Source organism: Branchiostoma floridae, chromosome 10 (assembly GCF_000003815.2).
Source record: "Branchiostoma floridae strain S238N-H82 chromosome 10, Bfl_VNyyK, whole genome shotgun sequence".
NCBI classification, from domain to species: Eukaryota; Metazoa; Chordata; class Leptocardii; order Amphioxiformes; family Branchiostomatidae; genus Branchiostoma; species Branchiostoma floridae.
This window is the reverse complement of record NC_049988.1, coordinates 4,642,816-4,657,997: the sequence shown is the minus strand read 5'-3', so window position 1 is coordinate 4,657,997 and position 15,182 is coordinate 4,642,816. Positions and strand designations below refer to the sequence as shown.

Below are 15,182 nucleotides of genomic sequence, written 5' to 3'. Positions count from 1 at the left end.
AAACAAAGGCCCCCTTTCCATTAGACTGCGATCGCGCTGCGCTCTCACCGCGACCTAAATATGATATGTGTAACCTTCACTTTCACACTGGGCATATCATACAAAACGTAAAAGTGTGACTGAGAAAACAACAAAACGCACAAACTGTAAAAAGATTCGTTTCTTTCCTATACAACTCGTTGAGCGATATGTCATTTTAGGTCGCAGAGAGAGCGCGGCGAGAGCGCCGTCCTAGTGGAGGGGGGTATTACCAAGTTTTAGGTCGCAGAGAGAGCCCGGCGAGAGCGCCGTCCTAGTGGAGAGGGGGAATTAATTAGCGCCGGCTCCTGAACAGACGGTCGCACCTACCCCAAGAAAAATGTCCGGGGTTCGGGCTGGTAGTTCGTTTTGGACTGCCTCGACCTTCGGAGTACGTGTGAACTGATGTATAGTTACGCATGCGCATGCCCTATCATACTGTGATGGTATCACCCGATTCCTCTTGACCAATGGCTGTACATAACAAGTATTCAAATAATTTTTTCTGTGCACGGCAGTTGGACTACTTCGGGCTAAAATCACATGGCATTCATCCAAAGGACTGATGTCTATCTAAGTTTGCCTGTCAAGTTGACAATAACCAATGACCTTTGACTTTTAGGTGTGATGTCAGGTATTTTGTTCCGGCAGGACAATTATCAATTCGCTTGACGTCAGACATCACACATAATTTGTTTTGTACATTTTAAAAGCCTCGTGACTTGTCTTCGCCCCCCTCCCCTTCCTCTTGCTCTGTCTGTCCGTCTGTCTGTCTCTCTCCCTCCTTTACTCTCCCTCTCTCTCTCTCTCCCTCTCTATCTCCCTCTCTCTCTCTCTCTCTCTCTCTCTCTCTCTCTCTCTCTCTCACTCTCCCTCCTTCTCTCTCTCCCTCTCTCCTCTCTCTCTTCCCCCTTCCCTCTCTTTCTCTCGTGTGCGGCGATACTTAGAATTTACGCTAATACTTACAATTTAGCGCTACGGATCACAGAATTAGTCAAACGCTTGTTCATCCGTGAATTCAAGGTTTAACCAAACTCTGCACTTTGTATGCCAAGTGGACAATAAGCAATGACCTTTGACTTTCTGCAGAACAGAACAAAGGGGCCACCGACTAGACGACAATCTCTCACGGCCCTTACCCTACCTGACTAAAGGTTACATGTGACGTTTTCTAGACTACACAAAGGCATTCGCAACTCATGTTTTGAGGCGATGTAACGTTAATTCTATTGTATAAAGTAAGTCGTCCCCACACTAAATGGTGCGTCGATCGGGTAGCACCTAACGCAGATTCTTTAACCCTGGGCCACACCGTACAAGTGGTGTACCCTAGAAGTAGCAGTCTGTGTGATTAGCTACCGTACTTTTTCCCAAATGGGGTGAGCATTTTTTACGTTGGGTTGTAGCTGAATTCACCGACGAGGTCTAGCTGATTTTACAAGTGAAAGACAATGTTAAACTGTTGAAAAGAAATCTTTGCCTAGGGGCTCAACCATGGTCAGTCGATGGACAAGAAAATTACCTCATTATACAAACGCATAAACGTATCTTCGATAAAGATTAACAACTTTCTAGCAAAGTTAGACCAATTTGCTCACACTGAATTTCTCAAGGAGGCAATGACTCCTACCCTCAAGGAGGTTAAAAACGTTTTTTTATAACCTCTTTGCTCTTACCCACAAAATTTCTTCTGTTAACCATGAAGACTTGATTTTTTCTTAATTTGACATCTTCACTTTTAGCCCAGTATAATAAATGAATATATTCACGATAGGCCAATAGTAAACAACCAGAAATATAATACACACATATCGGCGCGCTGAATATTAGTTTGGTCATAAACTAAGTAATAAAAAGAGTCAAATTTTTCTGTGTATGATAGTTAGTTGGATTTCCTTGGGCTAGAATTATATGGGTCAGCAGACATCCAAAGTAGATAATTTTAAGCTGACCACGTGCACAATTAAGCAATGACCTTTGACGTCCTGAAGACAAAGGGGCTACTGACGGTACAACAATCTCTCACGGTCTTAAGGTCGACTCCCACCGTACTTGTGTCACGCTTGCGTCACTGCGGGGTTCGAAGATGACTCAACGAATTTCAGAGATAAAGAATGGATTTTTTTCGTTTTGTGTATTTTGTTGTCTTCTAATAAAATATAAGTCATACTTTTACGTATCACGCAATATCTAAATTATTAAAAATTGCGAAAATCACAAAACAATGCCGCAGTGAACGAACCTCGCAGTGCCGCACCAGTGCCCCAAGTGCAGTGAGAGTCCACCTTTTCCCAGGCCGACTGAAGATTCAGAAGGTAAAAGACGTTTGCAGGACTGCACAAATATAAAAGGCGTCCTTAACTGCTGCATTGGGGCTACAGTCAAGCCTGCTCAAGCGACAACCTCTTCTTAGCGACCACCTGGCCATTACGACCGCTTTTTCTCTGTCCCGAAAATTTCCCCATTGATGTAAGCATTAAGTGACCTCTTCACAACGACCGCCTGGCCAACGCGACCGCCAAAAATTGGGACCGCACAGAACCAAACCCCTGCCGATAACGACCGCGTTACTTTCAACCTTGAAATGTCATTTAGGACAACATTTTAGGACAACCTGCGCAATTTTGTTCCGAATTCGGCCAGTTTACGTCTGATTTTGACTGCCATTACGATGTTGTGTTCAAAATAAAGATGGCGGCGGATGCACGTGCGTGTGCTTGCTATTTGCCATTAAACACAACGGAAACCATGTACACTATGCATCGGGCATGTTGTGAGTCGATACTCTAGCCGACCACCTGTCCAAACCGACCACTTTTGTCCAGTCTTGGGTGGTCGTCTTGGGCGGGTTTGACTGTATTTTGCAATATTGTATAAAGTGAGTCTTTCCCAACCAATTGGTGCATTTGGCGACTCCCAACTCAGTTCCTGTAGTTTTCAGAACGGCCAGGTGGTGCCGTATTGACGTAATTTACAGTTAGGGTGTGTGTCCTGGGTTTGAATCTCCTTGCATGCCACTCTCGTTTTGCTCAAGAAAGGCACTTAACACTTGAGTTTTCTGCGGTCGTTTCAAGTTTCTATCAAAAACATGCACTGGGCGCCGGGCGAAAAAAAAACAACTCTTTTCTTTGACAAGTATAAGCCGTTTTTTTGGACAGTAAAGCTATTTTAGGATATTTCTTCTTATCATTATTTCAGTGTTGCCAAGCCCCTATTACTTGGATTATTAGCAGCGCATGCTTTTAGGCCCCCTTTCCACTAGACGGCGATCGCACTGCGCTCTCACTGCGACCTAAATAGGATAACCTAAATAATCTTTGAGTTCTTTCTGGGTATATCATACAGCATGTAAGGTGTGCCTTAGAAAATAACAAAACACACAAAGTGTAAAAAAAATCGTTTTTTTCTATACAATTCATTGAGCAATGTGTCAAATTTTAGGTCGCAGAGAGAGGGAGCGGCAAGAGCGCCGTCCTAGTGGAAAGGGGGTATTAGCAACAAGTGTGCGTTAAGAAGTTAACAAAGGGCAAGAAAGGTAATGACACTAATTAACAAAAACAACCGATTTCTGTGTGTAAAAGGCAAGTGAATTCGGTGTATATTTAATTATATACAAGGCTATGTTTTTGTGGGGGGGGGGGGGGGGTGCTCAATGTAGCAGGTCCCTCTACAATTAAGTTTTGAACGACCAAACCAGCCTCAAGTTCGCTCCACTCCTGGATAGTGCGATGGATGAAAGATTGCACATGTGTGTAACGAAGCTAATAGCGTAAAATAAATACTTTCTCATTGAGGAACAGTTAGTTTAATCATCGCACGACATAATGTCACCCTTTCTGTTGTCTTCAGATACAAGAATGATTTGGCTACTTGAAATAATTGCCTACCCTCCGGACACACGATGACTTGAATACACAAACAAACAAAAAGGCGAGGTCAAATTCTTGTTATTGTGACAATTGTCCCCGGTGGGTTTGACGTAAAGTTCGGTGCTTTGTTCCGGCAGGACAATTATCAATTGTCTGTCAGACTTTACTCATAATTTGTTTTTACCATTTCCAATGTCTCATGACATTTCTTCGCCCCCCCCCCCTTCCTCTTGCTCTGTCCGTCCGCCTCTCTCTGTCTCTCTCTCTCTCTCTTTCTTTCTCTCTCTCTCTCCCCCCTCTCCCTCTCCCCCTCACCCCCTCTCTCTCTCGTGTGCGGAGATCTTTAGAATTTAACGCTGATACCAAACTCCTATTTCTTTCTATCAACTGACGTTGCAATTACAACCTAGATATTATAACATCTTGTATTGTTTCATTCCGATGTTCGTTTTAGACTGTAAACTAGATCGGTATACCATATGTAATATTCGATATGAAATTCGGAGGCAATTTTGGATGATACCAAATCGCCCTGCTTTGGGGCCCCGTCATACTTGTTCCAAACTACTTTAGCACCACAATCAGAAAGCAAAATACACAATGTTATTATAATGACTGTAGACGACATGATGATAACAACGCTACACTGGCATCCTGACAACGCAAAAATAAAGCGAGTAAGACTAAATTTTAAACGCACTTGAAGACATGTGCTACAAAGGGACCTTGGAAAACTGGGGTTTAGCCTGAAGGAAGCAGAAGTCCTGGCCGCAAGTCGCCCTGAGTAAAGAAACCTTAAGGTGGGGTATGAGTCCGTATGAGGCGCGCATGGGGGTATTTGCCTCCACCAGGCCCCACAGGTCGTTGGAAAAATAATAGAAATTGGACAAACGTTAACAGGTAACATGTCAGACGAGTTAGCTGGGTCGCTAACCATACTTCTCGGTCAGCTAACTCATCTGGCATGTTATGTATCAATATTTGTCCAATTTGTACTATTTTCCCCGCGACCTGTGGAGGCTGGTAGAGACTAAGAGCTTCATACGCACATCAAACGGACTTGAATATATACGCATGTGTGAACCCACCTTTGGGCCCCCTTTCCACTAGACGACGATCGCGCTGCGCTCTCACTGCGACCTAAATAGGATATGTGTAGCCTTCGCTTTTACGCTGGGTATGTCATACAAAACGTAAAAGTGCACGTGACTGAGAGGACAACAAAACAAAGTGTAAAGAGATATTCGTTTCTTTTCTATAGAATTCGTTGAGCGAAATGTTAAATTTTAGTTTGCAGATAGAGCGCGGCGAGAGCGCCGCCCTAGTGAAAAGGAGCTATAAGAGGGGTCGTACGATCGTACAGGGTGTTCGATTCACAACCCAGAGGTTCCGGGTTCGAATCCGTTGATGTGCCTCCGATCTTGTGCCCTTGCAATCGGAAAAGGCACTTAACTTCAATCAGGTACAAAATGAGTACCTATCTTGGGTTAGACCCGTCCCTCCGATAAGACGCTACATGGAGGTCCCGTGTTTAGGGAGAGCCACACCTCGAGTAGCCTCCACAGCAGGCTCTCTATGGCCTTTTTTTGGCTCATAGTACACTTTTGCTGGCCGGCTGTCAGAAAAGGCCAGCAATCAGCGACCCAGCACAAAAAGAAATGGCCAGCAAAAGTGTACTATGAGCCAAAAAAGGCCATAGAGATCCTGCTATGGAGGCTACACCTCGAGCACGTTAAAGAACCCACTGCACTTATCGAAAAGAGTAGGGGTCCTTCCCGGTGTGAGTGGATCAAATAAATCTGCCCTTATATATGCAGCTTGTACTGTTCAGTAGTACAAACCTGGTGTGTTACGCCTAAAGGCGGTTTACCAGGTATGCAAAACAAACAAAACAAACCTAGCTGTCAAATATTCAAGGGGAAAAATTGAGTTGAAGTTATTCGATCGCTTTACGACATGAAGTATTGATATGTCATTCTAGATATCGACGCAGTTGTGCTTGTGTAGTGTTGATTTTTTTATCACTTGTGACGAAAAGGTTTGTCATAAATTCCTATCGACGACCGTGACGTAAAATTGGATTGAACGTGACAAGGACACTTGTGACGAAAAGGTTTGTCATAAATTCCTATCGACGACCGTCACGTAGAATTTGACTGAACGTGACAAGCTTAAGGAAAAAATTCCACTTCTGTCCTTGTGTCGCTGAAAATGATACGTTTATGCGGTAGTGCAACTACGGCGGACTAAGTAAAAGGACAAGCTTAGTTTGGAATCGTATATATAGTATGTGTCTTTTTTTAATCGTATGGTATGTGTGTTTTTTTCTAGATCTGACCATCCCTGAAGAAGATAAAAATCTTTTTTTATCTAAAATCTGATGTAAAGAATTAGAAAATTAATGAGCGCGTCAATGCCATCCATACAATTTACATGCTGTGGCCTTACATGGCCTTACAGGACATATACATGCTGAGGCCAGTATTGCATGCACTGATGAATTCCTGTGAGGTAATGTTCTTGACATAACTTTGTCCTGAAACTGATCAGTGTAATTACAGCGACCTAGAAAAAAGACAAGGTTAAGAATCTTTGGAAAAATTTAATGGAGGGGGGAGGGGCGCGTCGCTGCAATTAATATTTTAACACGATCAAATCATTTAATAATTTGCTTCTTTCATTATTTTGTTGTCGTCGTCTGACTGTTATTGCACGTACAACTACAAATAGTATCTGCCGTATTTGTGTTTTTCAAAATCATGGGCATTTTTTTTCTTAACCCCCCTCGCCTCGATTGCTTTGCGTAATGGTACGTACCACCGGCTGTCTTGAGCCGTTTATATAGGAGCTCAAGTCACAGTTAACGTCAAAGCAGCGAATCTTCAAGACGTGAGAAGATGCGACAATTCCTCCTGACCGCGTGTCTGCTGGGTTTCCTGTGGGGAACGTCGGCTCAGGTACGTAAACTCTTTCCTTTTACCTTAGCATGTAGCTCTTGTCTTACTTTCTTCTTTTTTTTCTTAAAGGCATTCTAAGCAATATTACAGCGTTAAAAGTGGAAATATTCGGAATAAGGCAATCTGCATGATATTGACATCTACTGCACTGTATTCTCACATTTACATCATTATTTCCTACTTTGAGCGGTTAAAAACGGCCCAGAGACAAGTCGCATAAGGATATTTCATTTTATTGGACCTTGATCAGGAGTCCTCGTGCGACTTGTTCCTGTGCCGTTTTTAGTGGCTCAATTTATGAAATAATGATGTAAATGTGCTAACATAGTATGCATTGGATGTCAATATTATACAGACTGTCTTATTCATAATATTTTCACTTTTAACGCTGTAATATTGCTTAGAATGCCCTTAACTTGAAATCACGATCTAAGGATTAAAGACAAACTGATGTTGCGCTCAAGTTCAGTAAAAAAAACGTTATGCAGACACACACCGGCATACATTCATAGCACAAGACCAACCAAATACAAAGATTATATCTTACCAACACAAATACGACAAAATACGGAATTTTGCAACCGCGTATTTGGCCTCATTTCAGGTGACGAACTTGATTGCTGTACGCCGTAGAACTTTACGTGCGGGCAAAACTTTGTGTGCTATCGGGCTGCGGATTCACCCCCCGTACGTACCAGTACGGGCGGCGCGCCTGCCGTGTACAGCTTGAACGTTTTCAGACATATGTGGCGGACGTGGCCTCACAAAAACTTACGGACAAATTAAACGTACGGCGGCTTGTACCCTTAGCTTAAGTGTTTTAAGATATGATCAAGATTGTTCCAGTAGTTTATAAAGTTTGGCACCAAGGAATTGACCAAACGATTTGTTGAATAGCGAATAGATCTCACGACTAGTCGTGCGCCATTTTATTTTATACCCCTCTCACATTATGTACGATCGTCGGACGTACGTCGTGATCGCTGGAAGGTCGGCCAATTTTAAAATCTTCAGAGGGTTGCGTATTTTTCGCCCCAAAACTGTCCCTGTCACATATAAGCGAGGCTCGTGCGATCGCCAGTGAATAAATCTATGATAATGAACCTCCCATGATCACGCGGACAAGGTAACACAAAAAGTTCCTCACAAAGAAGCAAGAGATCAATAAATGTTGATTTTTTTGCCGTCGGAATCTTTTTAAACAATTAATGGAATGCACGGGCAGAATAGAAAAGATGAAAGAAAAGAAATTGTGTCACAAAGCCTCTGCGAACTCAGAAATCATGTTTCGCTGCACCGCGACCATCGTACTACCCCTGAAAATCGCCGGCGATCCCTAAAAATCGCACGCTAATCGCGAGAACACAGGACGTCTTACTTTCGAAAATGTCATTTACAGCTCGCAAACTAGTCATCCGATTGATTTTCGCGTAATGTAACAGGGGTATTAACACACCGCCAGGAAGTGTGTTAGAACGCTTTAGTGTATGACTTGTACACTTCTCTAGTAAAACGACGGAAATGACTTGAAGTGATTTAGGTTTACAGAGCATTAATACTCGGCAGAGGGTTTGCTGGCGCACAAAAAAATGAAGAAAAAAATTACACAATTAAATGGGAGGATTGTTGATCCTCTTTCGGCTTGAAATGGACCTAATCAGCGATTTTTTTAAAAGTAGCCATTTTCATTTTTAATCAAAATAATCCTTTCTTCTATTATCTAAACATCACAAGGAGATCAAATTTGGATCACAAATAGCTCTAATATGGTATTCATGGTTCGTTTTGTTTTCGGCTGGATGTTGGTCGTGTGAAGTTCGGGGGTGATTCGCCTACGACCTGGTAATAGTCATTTTTCTTGGGATTGAGTTAGCAGAGATTTGTCTACGGTTTGGGGTGAATCGTTGGTAGGCTGGAAACAAGCTGGGCGTAAGTTAGCAGTGTTTATGGCGTGGTTAAGATTTGCATATATGACTGCTGACTTACTCCCGAAGACTTAGTAGCCGACCGCGCCGAACACCAGCCAACCACCAACCAACCCATTCCAGACCTGCCTTGCATAGCCAATTTTTTTTTCTAATTTCAAAACATTCGGATGGCGCAGCCGAACACCAGCCGACTGAGCCGAATGTCAGCCGACTACAGCCGACGTAGCTCCCGAATCACTCAAAACCATAGTCGGGAGAGAGCCGGGAGCTAAATTCGGCTATGTATAACCTAGGCTTTAGCGTGAGATTTTTAGGGATCGTACGATGGTCGCGGTGCAGCGAAACAAGTCGCCAGTGAACTCTGAGTTCGCAAAAGCTTTGTTAGTGACACAATTTCTTGTGAAACACTCCTAACCATAGTCGGGAGAGAGTCGGGAGTCAAATTCGGTTATTTGCAACCGGGGCTTTACAATTAAAAAATTCCAACGATTTAATGCACTGAAAACCCTAGACATTGCATTTTTGGACAGATAAGGGTTCACCTGACTGAGTTCATGCTGTGTCCGTCCGAACTGGACCCGCTGGTCCCCACACGCAGGTGTCCAAGAAAGCCAGTCAGGGCCATGCCATAAACGCAGCAGGTAACCTTATGGAGAAGGTCAAAAGAAATTGTCTTTACGTGAGAGGGGCTTCTGTTCTGTCTCCAGTCTGTCAAAGTGATAAATTGTCAGCATCAACTTAGGACGATTGATGACTGACCATGAGTTGTAGCCCGGGGAAGCCCTCTTTGTATGCAAAAAGATCACTTAGACAGTTTCAAGGATTTTGGACTACTTAACACGCGAGCCTATCATTTGGGTCTCGGATGGATACTTTGTAGCCACAATTGTTCTGCTCTGTTCAGACATAGTTTGGTTACTGGCTATTTGTCGGACACGAAATTTGAAATGCCCATATAGACTTGCAACGGAGGGACGGCACTCACGCTGCGCTATCTCTGCGACCTAAAATTGGTTAATACCCCTTTTCCACTAGGACGGCGCTCTCACCGCGCTCTCTCTGCGACCTAAAATTGGTAATATACCCCCTCTCTAATAGGACGGCGCTCTCACTGCGCTCTCTCTGCGACCTAAAATTTGGCAGATCGCTCAACGAATTCTACAGAAGAGAAACGAATCTTTTTACACGTTGTTGTCTTCTCAGTCACACTTTCACGTTTTGCATGGTATACCCAGTATGAAAGAGAAGGTTACACATATCCTGTTTAGGTCGCAGTGAGAGCGCAGCGCGATCGCCGTCTAGTGGAAAGGGGGTATAGCTTATATGCTTGGACACCAGATGCGCTTCAGTACGAGCACCTCAGTAAGGCCACCAAAGTGTGTCCTTGGATAAATGGCTTGAAGTCAAGTTATTAACTGCCATTACCCGCGCCTTTGTCTGCCCCTACTTGCGTCATAGGTAACCTTTTGAATTTTCAGTCGAGCAGGGTTGGATCATCTTACTCTCAGTAGCTCTTTTGTTCTGCCAAATTATTGTGGCAATTGCTGACCCATGTAATTACTGCCCGAAGAAAGGTTATGTTGCACAAAAATCTTACAGCCGATCGTTACTGCTCAGGGATCACTTCGGTACTGGTAGCGTCCTCGCCCGCCGATGTATATTATCGCTCTCGGGGATTTTTACGGGCTGGATTATACATCATACCAGTGAACTTTGAATTTAATATGCACGCACACATATATAAAAACCCAGTCACTAACGGTACATTACAAGTCTTTTTGATGGTGCCAACATGAAATAATAGCTGTGTACAATGATTAAGGACACGCAGACAACTACGCCTTAAGTGTAAAAAGATTCGTTTCTTTTCTATAGAATTCGTTGAGCGATCTGTCAAGTCTTAGGTCGCAGAGAGAGCGCGGCGATAGCCCGTCCTAGTGTAAAGGGGTGTGGGGTGTGGGGGGGGGGGGGTAAAAAGACACGCAGATCTGCAGACAACTACCCCTTAGGGCCCTTACTAGCAATGACAAGTGAAAAAAGACTACTCATTGACTGATAAGGTCATATTTGACACCGCCAACGAAGAATCTAGAAGCCAGGACTAGGAACTAACTCAGTATTTGTGGTGTGACAGTGAGTTCAAGCGCCATCAACTGACCAGTACAACTGGTCCGGACCTTTTGGCCTAGTGGTGATGGCGTTGAGTTAGTATAAGCTGAAAGGCCCGGGTTCGTATCTCGGGAACTACGGTGGCTGTTTCTACTCGTCCTTTGTGTTTCACGTTGCCGAGACCAAAGCACAAAAAACAACCAGGCAAAGCACAAGCAATCAACTTGCTGTCCCAAAACCCCACCGAGAAACCTTCAGAAGAGCCATAGCCTACCGTGGACCCACCATCTGGAACAGTCTACCACCGGACATACGCACAGCCCCAAATCTGGCTTCCTTTAAGAGACTCTTAAAGTAGTGGGAACGGTCAAAATGAACGGACTTAAATCATGTAACAGTTTCTATCATGCAATTTGTATGTATGTAAATTATGTATATAGACTTATATGACTTATAAGTGACTCTAAACGATGTAAACTTTATCTCTGTTGTATACTTTGTCTGACCCTTGCCTCTTCCCCCATGACCTCAATGAAAAACGGCCTGCATTCCGATTTGAGCTTTCATGAATAAATAAAGGTTCAAAAACCTATGTACACGTTGCGCCGCAGGCTCCCGTGTGCTTGCGATAACTCAGAGACAAGCTGCGAATGAAGAATGGCGCTGTGATAAGCCAGCCCCGCCTTTACACTGTCAATCAAGAAATCAACGCTAGAACAAACAGTAAATGTCACCGCACAGCACAAGGTTACAAAAAAAAAGTATGCGAGAAATGTTGAAAACAGAAACCAGATGTATAAGTAATGGAATACTGTTTGCAAACTTTGGTCTGAATCCGAGTACTAGTATCTTATAGTGGGTCTTCCCTTTGGAGAAGCTTGTACTCTGCGCACAACCTAGTAGTGACGTCATCAAGATGGCGGCCAGTAAAGTTATACAATGGTGGCATTGAAGATATCAAGGTCAACAACTGCGCTCCCTAAAACACGACTAAACCTTGACGAAATGACGATGATACTTGGCTCCAGATGATGCAGAGATACTCTGACACATGATAGGCTATGTTAGGTTATACATTACAATCCCTGATACCAGAAAAAAGATCTGTGACTCTTTGCTCGCCATTTAGATAATTCCACCAGGTGTCATTATACCGCCACCTCAAAAAACGTTGTTATAGAGGCCTTCTCAAGATTGTCTTCAACACCTAAATATCTTAATTGTATTACATTTAGGATATCTAATATTAGGTGTTCAAGACAATCTTTCGAAGACCTCTACCGTTTTTTGAGGTGGCGGTATAATGACACCTGGTGGAATTATGTGAATGTATGTTAGGTCACCAGTATAAGTACCAGTAGAAGTATACAAAGACAACAAAACATACAAAACGTTAGAAGATTCGTTCTTTATTTCTAAATTGTGTTAAGTAATATTTCGAATCTTTGGTAGCTCAGAAAAAGTTGCTGATGTCATTTGAGTTTTTGTCGCGGTGAGAGCGCGCTGCGGTCGCCGGAGAGATTCCACTAGAGCAGCTTTTTTTTTCTGGCGTGTCAGCGCTCTCACTTCGCTCTGGCCAATTTTCCATCGCACGGTGAGAGCGCCGTCAAGTGGAAAGACTGGGCCCTGGCCCCCTTTCCACTAGACGGCGATCGTGCTGCGCTCTCAATTGCAATGCGACGTAAATAGGATATGTGTAACCTTCGCTTTCACACTTGGCATTATCACGCAAAACGTAAAAGTGTAAAAAAAAATATTCGTCTCTCTTCTATAGAATTTGTTGAGCGATCTTGAGGTCAAATTTGAGAGTGCGGCGAGAGCGCCGTCCGAGTGGAAAGACCAAGGGTTAATGTAAAACCAGAAAAGCAAGTTACATAACAGATCACTGCGTTCTAATACAGTGACGTATAATTGACATAAAATTTCCACGAATGAAACATAGGGGTAATCTGCCTATTTTTGTAAATATGATAGTACTTGTAATGCGTTACAAGTCAGTTTATTATCATTTTCTAATCATTAGCGAATGTTGTTCATACTAATAAATCATAAAATCCAGATGAAACATTGGTATTTTGTGAAGATCCGAATAAGCTTTACTCAAAGACACCCCCTGGTCATTTCAACGGAATGGTACGTGCCAAAATCTGTATGAGGTCGTCCAGTCACTGAAGGCACGCACAGTCAACTTCAGAACAGCGAAAAGACAAGATGCGACAGTTTCTTGTGACCGCGTGTCTGCTGGCTTCCCTGGCGGGGGCTTCGGCTCAAGTAGGTTTACTTTTTGTCTTCCCTTTGGCCTTGGTAAACTCCTGTCCTTTTTTTAACAACTTGTTACTTCAAAGTAAAAGTACGAAGTTCGAAAAGATGTAATCCATTGTGCAAAAGAAATGCGTAATTTTTGCCACTTGGAATTTACATGGGTAAGGACCCGAAAGTGATCAAATTGGGCATTTTGATCGAATTGAGAGACACACAAAAAAAAGGTGACATGTATCAGACAAGGGTGGAATCTACAAACTATCTTAGATTAAAGAAACATTTGCCGGGTACGTCGAGTTTTACGCCCACTTATATATATTCTGGCGCTCAAGTAAATGGGCAACATGTCGACGGACATCTCAGACGAACTCTTACCATTTCAAACTTTGTTTATTACACAATTTGCTTTAATTTTCGCCTCCCGTTGACAAGGAAGACTTTTTCTAGGATTTTTTCTAAATTGATAGGCGAAGAATCAGTCAGTACACCTTTTATAGGACCTTTACACTAAAACCGAGTTGGAAGGAATCAAGCAGAACCAGCCCTAATGAAGTATTTGCAAAATTCGTGCCACATTCGGTGTCATTTGGGAGGGAATTCCAAATGGACCTTATATCCCCTTCACACGAGAAGGAATGAGCCAAAATGCCGCCATAATTAAAATTATTTTCTATTCCTTGGAATTCGTAGTGTATTCTAGAAATTCTCACTGCATTCCAGATATTATTTCGGCCCCATTCTGGTAGGATTCGAAGTGGCTTGCCATTTCGGTTCTCCATCGAATGAGATAAGAATGTGTTAAATAATGTCTAAACGCCGTAGAATGTGGTCATACTGCAGTTAGGATAGTTAAGTTACACTTAGAATACACTTTGAATGCCAATTATATGGAATGCAGTGAGTATTTCTAGAATACACTTCGGATTCCCAGGAATAGAAAAAAAGAAGACAAATTTATAACAATATAAAAAGACTTACGTTTGTATAAACGAGCGTGATAAAATAATGATTTCTAGAAAAAAAATCACATGCCGGCTACTTCGCTTCTACGTCTGCATTTATTTTGGCGCTTAGCTCGGTTGAGCTAAGGCGACCCAGGCACGCTCGATCCGTGTTCGAGTTCGGGCACCTGTCCGCTTGTCCAGCCGAATTCGAACGATGTTTAATTTATTAGTAGAAATGTTTATTACTAGAAATAACTGATCACTGCTTTAGCCGAGCATTTACCGCAACATTTATGTAGTATTTTAGGTGTCTCTTCATTTACGTTTTGCCTTTTTTCTGTACGATGTTCAAAGAATGGTAGGAAATTAAAAGGACGATCGAACAGCTCGGGCGTAGTATAGAATAGGCTACGCACAAAGCAAAGTACCGAAGAAGCAAAGAAAGTTAAGGTCTCATTGATGAGTTTTTTTTCTTCACATAGACTTCTATGTTATAATTCGTGGTTTACATGGGCGGGTTCATAATGAAGCTATAGGAAAAGTGAGCTTATCTTTTTATTCTATGTCGAGCACATTTACCCTATATCGTGGGGGAAAATGTCAACGTCAACTATACGTAGGTTCTTTTTTTATATAGCAATTACAAACTACGATTAGTCAATCCCCAAAAAAGGAACTTTTTCGCTGTTAGTGTACAACCGCACCACTCAGAACCTATGACTGTGTACCTCCGACCTAGCGAGCTAAGGACACAACCCGGCTTACGTGTTATTTGTCCATACTTTTTTTGGATGGCACGTCCACCACATTTTTCTGAAAACGTGGGGAAGGAATTGTAAGAGTAGGAAGGGTGCACGTCTCAACGCACGTCGCTCCTAAATCTGTCGGATTCCCTACGAGTTCGTACGGAGGCGGACCCCTTATACCCCTGTCACATTTGGCGAAAATCGATCGGACGACGATTCTGCGGGCATCGCCTGAGCCTCGCTTATAAAAATAACTTCATTGCACAACAATTGTACAAGGGTACAAGTATGGCTTATATGTGACAGGGACGGTTTTCAGGTGAAAAGTACGCGCAACCCTCTGTCGATC

General features: G+C 42.9%; 1 protein-coding gene across 2 annotated transcripts in view; it reads left to right on the top strand.

Moving 5' to 3' along the window:
* Nucleotides 1-6,769: 6,769 nt before the first annotated feature.
* The window catches only part of LOC118425150 (sushi, nidogen and EGF-like domain-containing protein 1), an 18,146-nt gene continuing 9,733 nt past the window's right edge, over nt 6,770-15,182 (top strand). The window contains exon 1 of one of the 2 annotated variants that reach the window (XM_035833975.1): nt 6,770-6,844. In XM_035833975.1, coding sequence (XP_035689868.1) covers nt 6,785-6,844 — 60 coding nt within the window. In that variant the 5' untranslated portion in view covers nt 6,770-6,784. Of the gene's footprint in view, nt 6,845-13,048; nt 13,153-15,182 lie in introns of those variants that run through there. The other variant, XM_035833974.1, reaches the window with a different exon arrangement.